The sequence below is a fragment of the Pseudorasbora parva genome, chromosome 21, assembly GCF_024679245.1.
Source record: "Pseudorasbora parva isolate DD20220531a chromosome 21, ASM2467924v1, whole genome shotgun sequence".
Classification (NCBI taxonomy): Eukaryota; Metazoa; Chordata; class Actinopteri; order Cypriniformes; family Gobionidae; genus Pseudorasbora; species Pseudorasbora parva.
The window spans coordinates 1,321,324-1,340,591 of NC_090192.1; the positions used below are offsets into that span (position 1 = coordinate 1,321,324).

Here is a 19,268-nt window from a genome sequence, read left to right on the forward strand (position 1 = left end):
TAAAGCACAACGTGTGTTGTTTGAATGGTGCTATATAAATAAAGCGGACATTGATATTGACAAATCTGGATTCCATCTTAATGATTTAATCAAAACTATGTATAATTAATTAAAAAAATAGCTTCATTTATTAATGTGTCAATAATAGGGCCCTGAACGTTTTTGGAAAAGAATCGAATTGCGATATATTTAACCAATATTACGCTTGCGATTTTATTTTTTAAGCTCTTTATCTTCTGTATTATTCAACAAAGATGAGCAATCTATTTTATATTTAGTCTGAAAGCGTATGCAAGTGAAAAGAGAATAAAAACATCATCACAGTAGTCCATATGAGACATCAGTGGGTTAATTAGAGTCTCTTGAAGCATCCAAAATACATTTGGGTCCAAAAATAACAAAAACTACGACTTTATTCAGCATTGGCTACTCTTCAGCGTTTGTGTTCAATCCTCAAATAAAGATTCAAACGGTTATGAATCAGCGAATCGATTCATGATTCAGATCGCGTGTCAAACTGCTGAAATCACGAGGCATTGGCGATCCGAATCATGAATCGATTTGCTGATTCATAACCGTTTGAATCTTTATTTGAGGATTGAACACAAACCTGTTAGTTTAACGACTATTATAGGAGTTAGTGGCGTACGAAGAACAGGCCCCAGATCCGTTTAGATAACGTCTCATGTAAACAGTCCACTGAATCTTTCAATCGGAATTATTTTAATCGTAATGACAAAAAAGTGTGCATGTAAACGTGGCTAATGTGTGCCTGTTTTCCCCCTTAGCCGAGCACGCTTCCGCAGGGGACGGTCAACATGAACCTGTGCACTGACGTGATGGACGCGGAGCCCAGGACGGGCCAGAAGAACGCGCTGTGCATTATCACCCCCGAGCAGGAATATTACATCAGAGGAGACAACAAGGAGATCATCAACGGGTGAGTGTGTTCTGGGATCAGGGCGTCGGACGGGGGGTAAAGGGGCCCGAGGCGTTTTCTATACATACATATACATGCACTAACATTTTTATAGAATTTATGTACAAATTGCTTTTTTTTAATGATAAAAATAAAAGGTGTTTTTAGGATAAAAATACAATACCTCACCCATTGGTATCACTATAGTATTTGGTATCGGGGGCCCAGCAAGATGGTTTGTACCCAGGGCCCAAAATTTGGTGCTACGCCGCAGTCTGGGGTGGCACTTTTTATTCGATATCTGAATATGCATTCGAACATGATGTGAAATATCCATAATCGAACTATAATTAAACTATCCGGCTTTATAGCGCAGTTTTTACACACTGCAAAAATGCTTTTCCTACTTAGTATTTTTGTCTTGTTTCTAGTCCAAACATCTAAATATTCTTAAAACAAGAAGTATTTACTAGACAAGTAAAAGTAATTGTCTTGTTTTGGGAAAAAATTACTCAAAATGTTTCCGCCAACAAACTTCACTGTTTTCTGGGTGAATCTCGGATCCGTTCTGGCTCCAGTAGGTCTCCTGCAATATTTGCGGCGACTGTGGTGTAATTCAACTGAAGATTCATCTGAAAATCCACCTTCTGCCACTTTTCCAGCGTCCATCCTTTTAGCAGGCTGTGGGCCTTGGCAAATGCCACACGGTTTTTCAATTGTCTTTTGTTTAGTGCTGGCTTCTGGGCACTGATTCGACCATGGAGGCCATTTCGAGACAGAATCCGACAAACTGTTCTGGTTGACACAGGGACTTCAGGTGACCAGGTCTCGTGGAGCTCTGCTGCAGTGGAAAATGGGCTGGCCTTGGATTTTCGAGCCAACAAACGGTCCTTTCGAGCAGTTGTCTTGCGGGGTCTGGCTGACCTGGGCTTGTCAAAAACGTCTCCAGTCTCTTCAAATCTTTTTTTTATCCTCTGTACTTGACGCTGAGACACATTGAAGGTGTCTGCCACATCAGCAGTGGATCTGGTCTTCAGCCTCTTGATAATCAAAACTTTAGTCTCAGGGTGAATCTTAGGCATGTTTGCAGAGGTCTAGTTGCAGTTGATGTGAAGGTCTAGCGTACTGGGGTTCTTTTTATACACACTTGAGACCTAATTGATCCATTATTAGTCACAGGTGAAGCTCATATGACAAGGCGACAACACTTATGTCTTTGCAATAATTGACTCAATGGGCTTTACCAAGCTGTGAATATTAGAATACTTTTTGACAGTTTTGTTTTTCACTGAAACATTATCACAAAAGCTGGTGGGATTAAAATGAGCCATTACTTGTAAAAAAATCTTGATTAAAAATATATTTCAGCGGCACTTTAGGTCAATTTGTACACAATTGACAAGACTTTTGTCAGGGACTGTATATGTCCAAATATACAAATAATGGGTTAAGCCCCATGCGGTCCGCCATGCTTTGTTTACATCTCGCTGCCGCAACTCCTCGCACTCAGGCAGTTTGGCGTGACTTTTCCTGGAACGCTACAAAGCCGTGAGTTGTGGTTTTAAGTCGTAACTTACGGGCTCAAAAACCTGCCTGTAACGCAGCATCCGTCTCAGTCTGACCTCTTCTGTCTCTCTCCAGGTGGACCGAACAGCTCCTGGTTTATCCCAGAACCAACAAGCAGAACCAGAAGAAGAAGCGCAAAGTGGAGCCGGCCACCTCACAGGTACACCCACTATTAGCTCTAGTTTATCCTCTTAAAGTTTGATCCTCTTATCCAATCAATATAATTCAAAGAACTTTACTAATTTATTACATTTTCAAGAGTAATATGGTGCTGTGAAATGTTGTTTTTCTGGTGGATTATTAAAGTAAAGGATTCCATTCATTATGCTAAGCTAACCTAGCGGTGACCCTGCCAAACAAAAACAATGCATGCACTGAGACAAAAATGCATTCGCCCACATATCTAAATGTAGGAAAGAAGTTGAAGAAGTTGGAGCCCTATTTGTAAAAATGCTGGGGTGTTCCTTTAAAGTAAACGATGCGTGTTGTGTGTGATTGCAGGAGCCAGGGCCGGCGAAGGTGGCGGTGACCGGCTCAGGCATCCCTGAAGCGGAGACGACGCCTGACTCCAGCTCCATTATATGGCAGGAGGAGCTGCAGAGCCGAGAGACGGACGCTTCACACACATGGGGGAGCGAAATGCCCCCGCTCGGCTCACCGCTGCCCACTGCAGGTGCGGGAGAACACACACACACACACACACACACACACACACACACACACACACACACACACACACTGCCCCTGCCCCTAAACCTATCCATCACAGCAAACATTCTGCATTTTTAGAGTGTCAAAAAAACATCACTTAGGATGATTTATAAGATGTTTTCCTCATGGGGACCAAAAAATGTCCCCACAAGGATTTTGGTTATTGCCATCTTTGTGGGGACATTTTGTCCTCATAACGTAGGGTTGACCAGGCCCCACAGACACAGTCACACACTTACTTGCTCACCTACACACACAGTGGTTCCTTTGGTCGCCTTTGTCTTGGCTTGCTCAGTTGGGGACACTAAAATTATGATCAAAGTTATTCAACTAAATATACAAATTAAATTTTTGAATTAGGTTATATTTAATTCTATAAACTATAATAATGATCTGCCAAAATTGTCTCTCTATGATAAATTAAAATAAGCTGATAACATCACTGTTTGACACCCCCCCCCCCCCCCCATCAGGAGGTCCCCCCCCCCCCCCCCACACACACACACACACAGTCTCTCACACACACACACACACTCACACGGATTCCCCCTGTGCTCTCCAGGCTCTGCGGTGAGCCGGTGCTCGGATCAGAGTTCAGTGAATGGGGATGAAGTCGGGCTCTCCTGCCACTCATCCGCTTCCCATCTGTCTCCCATCTCTCCGCTGTCTCCCACGGGAAGCTGCTCCAGCCGGCTCAGCGGAGAGATGGAGAGCGGAGGGATGGAGAGGATGAGCGGAGGGATGGAGCTGAGCGGAGGGGTCCCTCGCTGCCCGTCTCCGGCCCCCAGCGACCCCTTCCCCTCGGGCAGCAGCCTGCTCTCCAACGGCTCCCACATCAGCGGCTCCATGAGCTCTCTGGACTCCGACGCCAGCACAGACAGCCATATGCTCCGCAAGCCGGAGAAACGCAGCCGCCCTCGCAGCCCGGAGAGAAGGTGAGCCTCAGCCGGATCACACCACATCAGCCTTATTAGGCCAAAGAGAGATCGGCTAGGGCTAATATAGTGAATATATGGGCCAATATATCTTCTTATTAAACTGTTTGTACTCTTACTGAGTTCTCAATGCTTGGGTTAGCATGTAGGGACCCTCATTATGCTGCCGTGTTAGTGTGAGGCTATTTTGAGCTGTTAGTGGTATTAACTAGCGGTTTAATTTCACTACCCTGTGCCCCATAGACAAGTGTTATAAGCTAATCTGTGTTTAGAGATAAAACTCTTTACATTCGATTCTCATGAAAACGCATCCCAGAGAACGATCTACTCGCTAACCTTCTGTTAATCACCCCGAGGGGCATTTCTCACCGGAGTTGTCCTTTTAAACCGCTCACTTTTCCCCGACGAGCAGACGTATCATAGATGAGCTGAAGAATTCATCCTGAAAACAGAACGCTCTCTGCTCTGGTTTAATTTGGGTTTATGGGAATTGTGCCACTTTGTACCCAGCAGCCAATGAGGCTGTGAGCGGTCATGTGACAGAAATACCGCACTGACTGGCTTTCTCCTTTCCTTTTAAGGAGGGCTGGCAATGCGGTGCATCTCCCAAATAAGGGCAACATTTGAAAAGTCTTTTAATATTTTCGGACATCATTTTGTGAACTGAATTCCTGTCTGTAGTTTTGGGAAATGTTTGCATATGTGGGGTCATCAAAACCAGGACACACATTTAACCGTTCCTGAGGACTATCTTTGTGTGTTAAAAAGGCTCATGAGTTCCTGTAGAGATAGCAAAACACATTCTCCTTTTGCCAAATAAATGACAATTAAGCTATATATCATACGCTGAAGTACATTTCCGGAGTGTTATCGATTAAAAGAAAAAACAAGAACTGAAAACCGTGATACGAACCAAGCTGTGGGTTTGTGAACCGTGCCGCCCCTAATATGCTCCTAAAACACAATCTTCTGTTGCAGTTTTCATCCTTTTTATTTATTGTTTTTGATATTTATTCAAGTGCATTTTATTTACAGACTGAGAGTCCATTGCTGTTATTGTTTTGGTTGCTTTGTTCATTTATTGTGGTTATTTACAATGTTTTCTGTTTTTAGTGTTAAATAGTCTTTAGAGATAAAAGTTTATTGATCTTTTAAAAGGTGTGCCTGCATTATTATGCCATTATCATTATTTAAGATGAAAATGGTCTCAGAACGACTATTATCGTTTATCGCAATCATTTCTTGGCTAATTTATCGTCCAGCAAAATGTTGTCGTGACAGGCCCACCTGTCCCTACTCTGTAAAAAAAGTTACCTGGTTGCCTTAAAATTTGGAGTTCATTGAAATTAAAATTTTGAGTTAATACACAATGAACATTTATTTAGATTTGACAACCTTTATTAAAATATTATTAAAAGATTTTGTAAGCATATTGGGTAATTGTGTGTTTTATTTGTGATGACGCAGCAAAATTGTGCTATTTTCATGATTTATCACATTTTTTATGTGCTTCAGATACAATAATATTTTGAGTTTCTATTTATTAAACAAATTTCCTTCATTGTATCAACTCAAATTTTTAATTTCAATAAACTCAAAATTTTAAGGCAACCGGTTTACTTACTTTTTAACAAAAACCAACACGTTTTTTTTACAGTGTAGTGATGTCTGCTAAGATCTTCTTCTGTGTTGTCAGTGGACGCTCGAATGTGATCGAGAAGATGGAGGCGTTGGAGCTGGAGAACGCGGAGCGCATGGAGGTGGAGGAGTCGAGCCGCGGTGGCGTCCGCCAGGGCCGCAGTGAAATGAGACGCTTCCCGCGGGAGGTAATGAACATCATCAGGAAACATCATATCCACAGCAGTTAAACACAAAACTAAATAATAAATAAATAAACAACAATAAATTAAACAATTAAATAAAATCAATTAATTAAAACAAAATAGTAAAATAAATACATAAATATGTCTCTAGACATTAAGAAATCCTGTTAATTTCAAACAATTCTCTCACTGCCAACAGTAGTCCGGCAGGATATTGTCATTATAAAGTTGTTGTTGCAGCTCAGCTGATGTTGATGATGTCATGTTGTGTTCTGAAGCTCCGCCCTCCACCTATCGACCAATCAGGAGTCAGTAGTGTTTGGGGTTGCCAGATCTGCTCTAGTGACCACAGCTGCAGATCTACAAATGTTCTGCTGATCCTGCAGCCAATCTGGCAACCTCGAGTCAGGGGGAGGGGAGACACCGCTCTACAGGCTTTAGAAAGGGATTGCAGTACCACACACGCACACACACACACACACATACACACACACTCTCTCGCTCTCTCTCTCTCGCGCTCTCTAACACACTCACACACACACACAAAAAACCTCTCGCTCTCGCTCACTCTCTCTCTCAATTTCAATTCAATTCAAGATTGCTTTATTGGCATGAATGTAAAAATACAATATTGCCAAAGCGGATTACATAAATAATAATACACATTAACATAAATAATAATAATTGATGGTAATAATAAAGAAAATATTACAACACAGTATAACAACTTGAACTTAAATAACTGGTGTAACAAATTAGAACATAACATTTTTGTTTTAACATATATATATATATACACACAATCACATACTGGGGGTCTCTCTCTCTCTCTCTCTCTCTCACACACACACACACACACACACACCCACCCACACCCCATCTGTTTGTTTCCTCTTATGCCGGTTCAGTGCGGGGTCAGGTGGTTTCTCACCAGTGTAAGCGGTAGAGATTGTGATCAAGGCTCTTGTTTTTATGAAGTCATTCAGTGATAATATCTTCCACTTCTGCATCTGTGATCAGTGAAGCACAAACACCATTCGATTCGCAGCACAGACTCTTCAATAACTTCAACATCTTTGTATATTGTATATACATCTTTGTATAAATATATATATATATATATATATATATATTGAACATTTGATTGTGCATGTTTGGTTTCCCTATTTTTACACTTAAATTACCTTTATGCTCAATTTAAGACAAGCTATGAAACGCAAATTCTGACTGTTAAATGTGATGTTTTGTAACATTTTTGCTTGTATTATTTAGTTTTAAATGCATTTTGATAAATGTAGACTACTGTTCATGATCAAACGTTTTTTTTTTTTATTAATACTTTTGTTCATCAAGGACGCATTAAATTGATCAAAAGTGCCACTAAAGACATTTATAATGTTACAAATCTTTCTATTTCTCATAAATGATGTTCTTTTGGACTTTATATTATTCAAAGAATCCCGAGAAGGACAACATATCACGATTTCCACAGAAATATAAACTAAAAATAATCATAAATGTGCGTTGATGATCAGATCCTCGTGTGAGAATGATTAGTGAAGGATCATGAGACACTGAAGACTGGAGTAATGATGATAAACTCAGGAATAAATCACACTTTACTGTATATTCACATAGAGAACTGATGATTGGAGGAATATTTCACTATGATCAGTTAAAAGCAGCCTTGGTGAGACATTCATTAGTTATCAGACATAACGTAGTTGCAATGATTATTGTCCTTATTTAATGTCAGTGCGTGTGTAGTTTTCTGGGTAATTGCTCGAGTCAAGGCGTCTCAGAGTGACCTGCTGTTTGTTTGGTTCAGGAGCAGAAGATGGACCCGGCTCAGGGTTTGGACTTCTATCACTCCTCTCTGCCGCCTCTGAGAAGAGCCAAATCTCTGGACCGCAGGACAACCGAATCCGTCATGACCGTAAGCCTAACCTCCCTGTTTACTCACGCCGTGAGTGTGTGTGGAGAGTGTGTTGTCCTGTCCCTCATGGACTGTGAAGTAGTTCAGGAAAACTCCCGGACTTGCATCTTTTTCTCTCACGCGAGTGTAAAAGTGTCCCGAGGCGAGGCGAGCTCTTGGGCTGTAGTGTCAGTGCTTCACACCTGATGTTCGCTCTACTCTATCGTGTGTGTGTGTGTGTGTGTATGCTCATGACTGTTTCCCTGTTGGATTACAGCCAGACCTGCTGAACTTCAAGAAAGGTTGGATGGTGAAGCTTGACGAACAGGGCCAGGTAAGCCTATTTCTGCTGTTTTGATTGAAACTGAAACTGAATTTTTGACTATTTATGGTTGCTAAAATATCAGTGCATCACTAAATTTTGCATATTATATCTAAAGTGTTAATATTAATACGTCTTAGTAGTGTTGTAGTACTCGAGACCAGTCTTAAGACCGTTTTTTGAAGGTCTTGGTCTTTGCTTGTGCATTGTCTGATTTAACATCATTCATGTAATTTGATGTAAAACTTTCTGCTTAAAATGCAGTCAATAACTTCTCTGTAATGTGATTTCTGTGTTACTGTGCTGCCGGGTTCAAAAGCAAAGCAGCATTGTCTTAAAAATGCCCCAAATTTATAGAAATGGCCCAAAAATTCCGAGATGCAGTTTTTTTTATATAACATAGAATATAATTAAGCAAAATCACAAGAGCAAGAGAACTGTTTTCATGAATATGTGTGATTGCAAATGATATTGATGTATACAACCGTTCAATAAACAACTTAGTATTAAATGAATTGCTAATTCGGCAACGTTTCGTTATTAAACGAATCGGCTGCTTTGAACAAATCAGTTGAATAAATGATTCTGTGACATGTTTTAATGTTAAATTAATCTGAATATTATTTATGAAGGTGTAATTATACCAATTCAGAAACAATTTCTTTGCCATGCATTTTACTGTCAGTGGTTTGATTGGTGTCAGCGCTATAGTGTCTTACTATTCTAATTACATTTATTCATTAAATATAAGACATTTCTCAGACAGTAGATATGGATCTTTTAGATGCATTTAAGGAGAGCTGGTCTGGTCTTGATTACAACTCTAGCCTGCCGTGGTCATCCTCAGCTCTAGTCAGAATATGAGTCTGATGCTCATTGGGCTGTGATTATGGGGAGTGTTTCAACCCAACCAGGGAAGCCTTCGATTGGACAGACCGACAACCAATCAGAGCAGCGGAGCGACGCATAACGTTAGTGGTCAAATGTCAACAGAACTCAACTGCACTGTGTTGCCAAGTCTGCGGTTTTCCCGCCGGTTGTTTTCCATGTCCGCGGATTGAAGCGACCTCAATTATGGGATATATAGACCCAGGAATGACAATTTTAGCAAAAACCTTGCCAAAATAACGCACATTTTACCCCACAAACGGCATCCCCTGATATAAATGGTCAGTTGATGATCCCCTGATGATCTCATTGGTCAGTTTCTGTTGATCATCTGTCCATCATCGGCTAAAGCCCGCCCTGATGATCTCATTGGTCAGTTACTGTTGATCATCTGTCCATCATCGGCTAAAGCCCGCCCTGATGATCTCATTGGTCAGTTACTGTTGATCATCTGTCCGTCATCGGCTAAAGCCCGCCCTGATGATCTCATTGGTCAGTTTCTGTTGATCATCTGTCCATCATCGGCTAAAGCCCGCCCTGATGATCTCATTGGTCAGTTTCTGTTGATCATCTGTCCATCATCGGCTAAAGCCCGCCCTGATGATCTCATTGGTCAGTTTCTGTTGATCATCTGTCCATCATCGGCTAAAGCCCGCCCTGATGATCTCATTGGTCAGTTACTGTTGATCATCTGTCCATCATCGGCTAAAGCCCGCCCTGATGATCTCATTGGTCAGTTTCTGTTGATCATCTGTCCGTCATCGGCTAAAGCCCGCCCTGATGATCTCATTGGTCAGTTTCTGTTGATCATTTGTCCATCATCGGCTAAAGCCCGCCCTGATGATCTCATTGGTCAGTTTCTGTTGATCATCTGTCCATCATCGGCTAAAGCCCGCCCTGATGATCTCATTGGTCAGTTACTGTTGATCATCTGTCCGTCATCGGCTAAAGCCCGCCCTGATGATCTCATTGGTCAGTTTCTGTTGATTATCTGTCCATCATCGGCTAAAGCCCGCCCTGATGATCTCATTGGTCAGTTTCTGTTGATCATCTGTCCATCATCGGCTAAAGCCCGCCCTGATGATCTCATTGGTCAGTTTCTGTTGATCATCTGTCCATCATCGGCTAAAGCCCGCCCTGATGATCTCATTGGTCAGTTACTGTTGATCATCTGTCCATCATCGGCTAAAGCCCGCCCTGATGATCTCATTGGTCAGTTTCTGTTGATCATCTGTCCGTCATCGGCTAAAGCCCGCCCTGATGATCTCATTGGTCAGTTTCTGTTGATCATTTGTCCATCATCGGCTAAAGCCCGCCCTGATGATCTCATTGGTCAGTTTCTGTTGATCATCTGTCCATCATCGGCTAAAGCCCGCCCTGATGATCTCATTGGTCAGTTACTGTTGATCATCTGTCCATCATCGGCTAAAGCCCGCCCTGATGATCTCATTGGTCAGTTTCTGTTGATCATCTGTCCGTCATCGGCTAAAGCCCGCCCTGATGATCTCATTGGTCAGTTTCTGTTGATCATCTGTCCATCATCAGCTAAAGCCCGCCCTGATGATCTCATTGGTCAGTTTCTGTTGATCATCTGTCCTTCATCGGCTAAAGCCCGCCCTGATGATCTCATTGGTCAGTTTCTGTTGATCATCTGTCCTTCATCGGCTAAAGCCCGCCCTGATGATCTCATTGGTCAGTTTCTGTTGATCATCTGTCCGTCATCGGCTAAAGCCCGCCCTGATGATCTCATTGGTCAGTTTCTGTTGATCATCTGTCCGTCATCGGCTAAAGCCCGCCCTGATGATCTCATTGGTCAGCTTCTGTTGATCATCTGTCCATCATCGGCTAAAGCCCGCCCTGATGATCTCATTGGTCAGTTTCTGTTGATCATCTGTCCGTCATCGGCTAAAGCCCGCCCTGATGATCTCATTGGTCAGCTTCTGTTGATCATCTGTCCATCATCGGCTAAAGCCCGCCCTGATGATCTCATTGGTCAGTTTCTGTTGATCATCTGTCCGTCATCGGCTAAAGCCCGCCCTGATGATCTCATTGGTCAGTTTCTGCTGATCATCTGTCCGTCATCGGCTAAAGCCCGCCCTGATGATCTCATTGGTCAGTTTCTGTTGATCATCTGTCCATCATCAGCTAAAGCCCGCCCTGATGATCTCATTGGTCAGTTTCTGTTGATCATCTGAACTTCATCGGCTAAAGCCCGCCCTGATGATCTCATTGGTCAGTTTCTGTTGATCATCTCTCCGTCATCGGCTAAAGCCCGCCCTGATGATCTCATTGGTCAGTTTCTGTTGATCATCTGTCCGTCATCGGCTAAAGCCCGCCCTGATGATCTCATTGGTCAGTTTCTGTTGATCATCTGCCCATCATCAGCTAAAGCCCGCCCTGATGATCTCATTGGTCAGTTTCTGTTGATCATCTGTCTGTCATCGGCTAAAGCCCGCCCTGATGATCTCATTGGTCAGTTTCTGTTCAGGCATAATTAATCCTCTAAGGATCTAAGTCCAGACTGCACTGCCCGAGCTCAGATGTTGTGGGCGGGGCCGAGTTTGGATGTGGGCGGGGCTGAGTTTGGCTGGGGGTGGGGCTGAGTTCGGTTGTGGGCGGGGATGAGTGCGGCTGGCATCCAGGCTAACATTACTGAGTCTTGGCTTAACGTGCAAAAACTCCATTGGCTTCTGCATTTGATGTATAAAGTGGTTTGTGCTGAAGATAGGCAGCCGTGTTGGTCAGATGTTTAGCTCAAAGCATGCTCTCTAAAGGCCACACTTTGATTGCCTCAATGGCTGGAAGCTGAAAGGATCCAGCCTCTCATAAATGTCTTGAAGCCAGTTTGATCTCATGCACTCCACATGTGCCTCTTCTGTTTCAGTGGAAGAAGTATTGGTTTGTGCTGACGGATCACAGTCTCCGATACTACAAGGATTCGATCGCTGAAGAGGTGATGGTTTATCTGGTTATCTGTGCATGTTTAATTGCTCGCCCTGATGGCTGTATTTGTTGACGTTTCTCTCAGTGAATGAGTGTTTATGTGCACAGGCGTCTGATCTCGACGGAGAGATTGACCTCAGCTCGTGCTATAATGTCACGGAGTATCAAGCTCAACGCAACTACGGCTTCCAGATTCATGCAAGTCTACAGACGGCTCAGATTTTATGGGCTTTTTTTATTTTTATTTTTATTTAAAAAAAACATATTTTTATTTGTATTAGCTTTTTTTTGGCTTATGTACTTTCTATTTTACTTTTTGAAGAGTTTACATTTTATTTTGTAGACTTTTTATTTTCTTAACTTTGTTTTTATGGATTTTTTTTTTATTGTATTTTATGGACTTTTGATTTTTTTATTTTGTTTTTTTATAACTGTTTTTGATTTTTTTTAAATTACATTTTATTTTGTGGACTTACTTTTTTATTTAGATTATTTTTTGCATTTTATTAAGTGATTTTTATGGAATTTTTTTATTTTATATTTTAGACATTTATTTATAGACTTTGTTTTATTTCATTGTATGGCCTTTTTATAGCCTTTTTTTCCTCTTTTAGTTTTATCTAGCATGCCATGTTATAAAGGTATTTTTAATTGTTGTTCTGTAATTGTAATTAAATACTACTTTTTGGGACTGCAGGGACAGACAATCCAGTTCTGAGCGCATGTTTGGCTCTTTTTATCAAAGGTTTTGCAATATTTCTTCTGATCTTTGTGCTCTTTTGTCCCCCCAGACCCAAGAGGCGGTGCACACACTCTCCGCCATGACCGCAGGAATACGACGCAACTGGATCCAAGCAGTCATGAAAAACGTGCGGCCGTCCACCGCTCCAGACGTTGCCAGGTGTGTTACCACACATAATGCAGTGAATCAGAAATGGTGTTTATCTTTAAAATATTAAAGCCGTGGTTCTGTTGTTTTTGGGGCAGTATTACATGTCTTAATACTTCTTTGTTTTTAAAACGTCTTATTTTTCTTTTATTCTCCCTTTATTCCACACCGCTGTCTGTGCTTTGAATGGCTCGTTTGCTTCCTGCTTCTATGAAGCCCCTCCCTCTGAAAAACGCAATGGTCTTAGATTGGTTAGATGGCCAAATGTAGTTTCCTGTATTTTTATTGGCTGAAGCACAGGTTAAGGCCACGCCCCTTCCCATTAAGGGCAGAAGTCACATCTGCGGAGACTAGCGAGGGTTTATGATGTCACCAACCCAGGAAGAAGCTTGTTGTAGTCCAAACCGGCCATTTTTGTAGGCAATAAACTGCCGTAACTTTAAAAGACAATATCTCCGTTTGCAGTGAACTTTCAGCGCTGTAACTTTGCAGAAACTGTTTATGCTCAAGCAGTGACATTACACACTAACTAAAGTTAAAAAAGTCAAATCGCATGCAACCAGCCCTTTAATATTTTGCTTGTAAAATATTTCCAGCCTGACGGACGAGCAAGGCTCTTGTGGAGCCTTTGAGAGTCTAGCCCGTCCTGACATCACTCAGGACTCCCCGTCCTCTGAAGCGTCAGTAGAGCGGGAAGGAGGACTAAAGAAGAGCCGAGCGAGAGAACGGAGGAGAGAAGGAAGGTCCAAAACCTTCGACTGGGCCGAGTTTCGCCCCATCGCCCAGGCTCTGGCCCAGCAGAGAGCCCACGAGGCTGACACCTTCCAGGCTGAGCTGACAGAGCGCAACAGAAGGAGGGAGGAGCGGCGGCGCAGGTACGAGAGCGTTACCGGAGCATCCTTCGAGGCTTCTGACACCGCTAAGATGGACTTTGAGAGTGGGGGCGTGGTCCAGGTAGATGCTGCACCCCCATCGGAGGAGCAGCAGCAGAGAGTGGAGGAGGAGATAGAGCAGCGCTGGCAGCAGGTGGAGAAGACGCCCATTAGGGAGGAGAGGAGGGTGCCGTTGCCTTCAAACCATCCGAGCAGAGACACATCTGATCTGGAGAAACTCGTTGACAGCTACAAAAAAGGGGTACGGGCATGCAGTATCCAATGCACAGACATGCAGTATCCAATGCACAGACATGCAGTATCCAATGCACAGACATGCAGTATCCAATGCACAGACATGCAGTATCCAGTGCACAGACATGCAGTATCCAGTGCACAGACATGCAGTATCCAATGCACAGACATGCAGTATCCAATGCACAGACATGCAGTATCCAATGCACAGACATGCAGTATCCAATGCACAGACATGCAGTATCCAATGCACAGACATGCAGTATCCAGTGCACAGACATGCAGTATCCAATGCACAGACATGCAGTATCCAATGCACAGACATGCAGTATCCAATGCACAGACATGCAGTATCCAATGCACAGACATGCAGTATCCAATGCACAGACATGCAGTATCCAATGCACAGACATGCAGTATCCAATGCACAGACATGCAGTATCCAATGCACAGACATGCAGTATCCAGTGCACAGACATGCAGTATCCAATGCACAGACATGCAGTATCCAATGCACAGACATGCAGTATCCAGTGCACAGACATGCAGTATCCAATGCACAGACATGCAGTATCCAATGCACAGACATGCAGTATCCAATGCACAGACATGCAGTATCCAATGCACAGACATGCAGTATCCAATGCACAGACATGCAGTATCCAGTGCACAGACATGCAGTATCCAATGCACAGACATGCAGTATCCAATGCACAGACATGCAGTATCCAGTGCACAGACATGCAGTATCCAATGCACAGACATGCAGTATCCAATGCACAGACATGCAGTATCCAATGCACAGACATGCAGTATCCAGTGCACAGACATGCAGTATCCAATGCACAGACATGCAGTATCCAATGCACAGACATGCAGTATCCAATGCACAGACATGCAGTATCCAGTGCACAGACATGCAGTATCCAATGCACAGACATGCAGTATCCAATGCACAGACATGCAGTATCCAATGCACAGACATGCAGTATCCAGTGCACAGACATGCAGTATCCAATGCACAGACATGCAGTATCCAGTGCACAGACATGCAGTATCCAGTGCACAGACATGCAGTATCCAATGCACAGACATGCAGTATCCAATGCACAGACATGCAGTATCCAGTGCACAGACATGCAGTATCCAATGCACAGACATGCAGTATCCAATGCACAGACATGCAGTATCCAATGCACAGACATGCAGTATCCAGTGCACAGACATGCAGTATCCAATGCACAGACATGCAGTATCCAATGCACAGACATGCAGTATCCAATGCACAGACATGCAGTATCCAATGCACAGACATGCAGTATCCAATGCACAGACATGCAGTATCCAATGCACAGACATGCAGTATCCAATGCACAGACATGCAGTATCCAGTGCACAGACATGCAGTATCCAATGCACAGACATGCAGTATCCAATGCACAGACATGCAGTATCCAATGCACAGACATGCAGTATCCAGTGCACAGACATGCAGTATCCAATGCACAGACATGCAGTATCCAGTGCACAGACATGCAGTATCCAATGCACAGACATGCAGTATCCAATGCACAGACATGCAGTATCCAATGCACAGACATGCAGTATCCAATGCACAGACATGCAGTATCCAATGCACAGACATGCAGTATCCAATGCACAGACATGCAGTATCCAATGCACAGACATGCAGTATCCAGTGCACAGACATGCAGTATCCAGTGCACAGACATGCAGTATCCAATGCACAGACATGCAGTATCCAGTGCACAGACATGCAGTATCCAGTGCACAGACATGCAGTATCCAGTGCACAGACATGCAGTATCCAATGCACAGACATGCAGTATCCAATGCACAGACATGCAGTATCCAATGCACAGACATGCAGTATCCAGTGCACAGACATGCAGTATCCAGTGCACAGACATGCAGTATCCAATGCACAGACATGCAGTATCCAATGCACAGACATGCAGTATCCAGTGCACAGACATGCAGTATCCAGTGCACAGACATGCAGTATCCAGTGCACAGACATGCAGTATCCAGTGCACAGACATGCAGTATCCAGTGCACAGACATGCAGTATCCAATGCACAGACATGCAGTATCCAATGCACAGACATGCAGTATCCAGTGCACAGACATGCAGTATCCAGTGCACAGACATGCAGTATCCAATGCACAGACATGCAGTATCCAATGCACAGACATGCAGTATCCAGTGCACAGACATGCAGTATCCAGTGCACAGACATGCAGTATCCAGTGCACAGACCTGCAGTATCCAATGCACAGACATGCAGTATCCAATGCACAGACATGCAGTATCCAATGCACAGACATGCAGTATCCAATGCACAGACATGCAGTATCCAATGCACAGACATGCAGTATCCAATGCACAGACATGCAGTATCCAATGCACAGACATGCAAAGTTGAAAAATCAATGTAGTATAAAATTGTAACACATTTTTGTGCTGTGGCCGTTGTTAGGTTGAAGAGCTGAAAGTTCAGTTGGAGAGCTGCCACCAGCAGTTAATGGACTCCAATCGGCACAAACTGGAGCTGGAGGGTCAGCTCAAAAACGCCCTTGACCGGGAACACCAGATCCGCGCTGGTTACATTTCACCGGTATGTCACATGATTTCCATAATGCATTCAGGCATTGAGTGACTTTTTTTCCATTGAGCACATTGTGTCATTATTAGGTGAAAAACAAACACAAGGCTTCCATCTTCATCATCGAAGCTGCAAACGCGTGCTTTGCATGTCTAGAGACCGTTGCATGTAAACGAACATCTCTTTGTGCCTTTACATAAGATTCCTCTTGCCATGTTCATGCAAAATGACATTGTGATGTCAACTTCATGCAAGCTCTATTGCATGTTCCAACATAGAAATTATTAACATCAAACATGAATTAATGCAATAATGGCATGAGAACTTACTGTTCCCTCCTGATACATTCATACTCAATGATGCACATCTGAAATTTAGATTTCACTGAGATGTTTTATCAGTATTTATGCAATCGTTAATAGGTTTTCAGTGTCTATTTATATTTTCCCAAAAGCATTGAGTATCAGTATATCTTAAGGGTGTTGAAAATGATTTAAAATGTATCTTTTGCAGACAAGTGCTTCATAAACATTGGCATATGAAAAGGAGCCTATTGAGGGCGTATGTGCATGACATGTTTTATCATATTTAACCATTCGTTCATCTCATTTTTAACCTTACTCTTACTCCAATATATGCAATATAGTGTGTGTGTGTGTGTGTGTGTGTGTGTGTGTGTGTGTGTGTGTGTGGGCATGTTTTTGTGACATATCAGGACACAAATGTGTATAATGCCATGGGTATGACACAGGTATTACAGGAGAGGGTGAAATATGAGGACATTACCCATGGCCCCACTTTACAAAAGGCTTATAAATCACACAGGATTAAAAAATTTAGAAAGTAAAAATGCAGAATGTTTCCTGTGATGGGTAGGTTTAGGGGCTGGGTGTGATGGGTAGGTTTAGGGGCTGTGTGTGTGTGTGTGTGTGATGGGTAGGTTTAGGGGCAGTGTAAGGGGATAGAAAATACGGTTTGTACAGTATAAAAACCATTACGCCTATGGAGAGTCCCCATATATCACAAAAACAAAAGTGTGTGTGTTTGTCTTTATTTTTGTTCAGAAAATTGTGTTGCATTGCTTTCTGAGTGTAATTCGAACCTTACAGACTTTTTTGGGGATTGAATAGCTTCACAGTTAGATAGTTTTCAGTATAGTGCTTAAGGTTTTATGTGTTATAAGCACATATGGGATGATTTTTATCTTAAGCGTGGCATCGATCGCATATCAGGGACACTCAAAAGGTGTTCAATATCTGTTCAGGACACACTTTCCTCATCTGCTTAGTTTAATTCACCAGTGAATCCAAAGGTTTGCTATGAACAGACAGTAGTGGTTGCTTAATATTTAGTCTACATTGTTCCTCAAAAGAACGCAGGCTTATTACTGGATGGCATGGTCTGGCATTCTTACCTAGCACTAATTTTGTGTCACTTACCCCATGAAACAACTCGTTAACCTCTTAATATGCATGCTTTGTCTTCGATGTACTAACCTATGCCATTAATTTTTTTTCTAGCGTTCTAATTTGCATCATACCATGAAAGAAGCTGAATGAGTGTAACCGTAAAGGCCAATGCGCACCGCACAGACAAACGCCAACAAACAAGATGGCCGTTGGATGTAGAATTTTTTTTTATGGCCGACAAACTCGAGCGCTGACAGAATAACACAAGATATTCTCCATTAATTTTAACCAACACAAATAAAAGACTGTAGCTTTCAGACACGTCCGTCGTCTCGTTTTATAGTTACTCTGAGGGCGTTTCTATGCCGTTAAATGTTGTATTATTGTAACACGAGAATGCATCCATGTGACAGATCTCGCTCAGATTTCACGCGTGCGCTCACACTTCGTCCAGTCGCTCTTGTGAATATCTTCAGTCTCTTTCTCTAGAATTGTCTTCTGATTTGTCCAGAAACCTGACATTTTCACCTCAAGGATAAGTGCAAGATAAGCGTTTTTGGTGTTTGTCTGTGCGGTGTGAATTGGCCTTCAAGGGATAGTTCACCCAAAAATGAAGATGACCCCATGATTTACTATCCCTCAAGCAACGAACGCAATCAGAGTTATATTAAAAAATATCCTGGCTCTTCCAAGCTTTATAATGGCAGTGCAAAATATGAAGCCCATAAAAAATGCATCCATCCATCATAAAAGTATGTGCATCCATCCATCCATCCATCCATCCATCCATCCATCCATCCATCCATCCATCTATCATTAAAAAGCATCCATCTATCATACAAGTGCATCCATCCATCATACAAGTGCATCCATCCATCATACAAGTGCATCCATCCGTCATACAAGTGCATCCATCCGTCATACAAGTGCATCCATCCGTCATACAAGTGCATCCATCCATCATACAAGTGCATCCATCCGTCATACAAGTGCATCCATCCGTCATACAAGTGCATCCATCCGTCATACAAGTGCATCCATCCATCATACAAGTGCATCCATCCGTCATACAAGTGCATCCATCCGTCATACAAGTGCATCCATCCGTCATACAAGTGCATCCATCCGTCATACAAGTGCATCCATCCGTCATACAAGTGCATCCATCGTCATACAAGTGCATCCATCCATCAT

General features: G+C 42.7%; 1 protein-coding gene across 5 annotated transcripts in view; it reads left to right on the top strand.

The window, feature by feature from the left end:
- mprip (myosin phosphatase Rho interacting protein) overlaps positions 1 to 19,268 on the top strand; it is a 113,575-nt gene that overhangs the window by 66,938 nt on the left and 27,369 nt on the right. For all 5 annotated transcript variants that reach the window (XM_067430110.1, XM_067430111.1, XM_067430113.1 and 2 more), the window contains exons 4-15: positions 789 to 940; positions 2,561 to 2,645; positions 2,987 to 3,158; positions 3,759 to 4,131; positions 5,828 to 5,957; positions 7,783 to 7,890; positions 8,147 to 8,203; positions 11,964 to 12,032; positions 12,131 to 12,220; positions 12,814 to 12,923; positions 13,508 to 14,045; positions 16,540 to 16,677. In XM_067430110.1, coding sequence (XP_067286211.1) covers positions 789 to 940; positions 2,561 to 2,645; positions 2,987 to 3,158; positions 3,759 to 4,131; positions 5,828 to 5,957; positions 7,783 to 7,890; positions 8,147 to 8,203; positions 11,964 to 12,032; positions 12,131 to 12,220; positions 12,814 to 12,923; positions 13,508 to 14,045; positions 16,540 to 16,677 — 2,022 coding nt within the window. The remainder of the gene's footprint in view (positions 1 to 788; positions 941 to 2,560; positions 2,646 to 2,986; positions 3,159 to 3,758; positions 4,132 to 5,827; positions 5,958 to 7,782; positions 7,891 to 8,146; positions 8,204 to 11,963; positions 12,033 to 12,130; positions 12,221 to 12,813; positions 12,924 to 13,507; positions 14,046 to 16,539; positions 16,678 to 19,268) is intronic.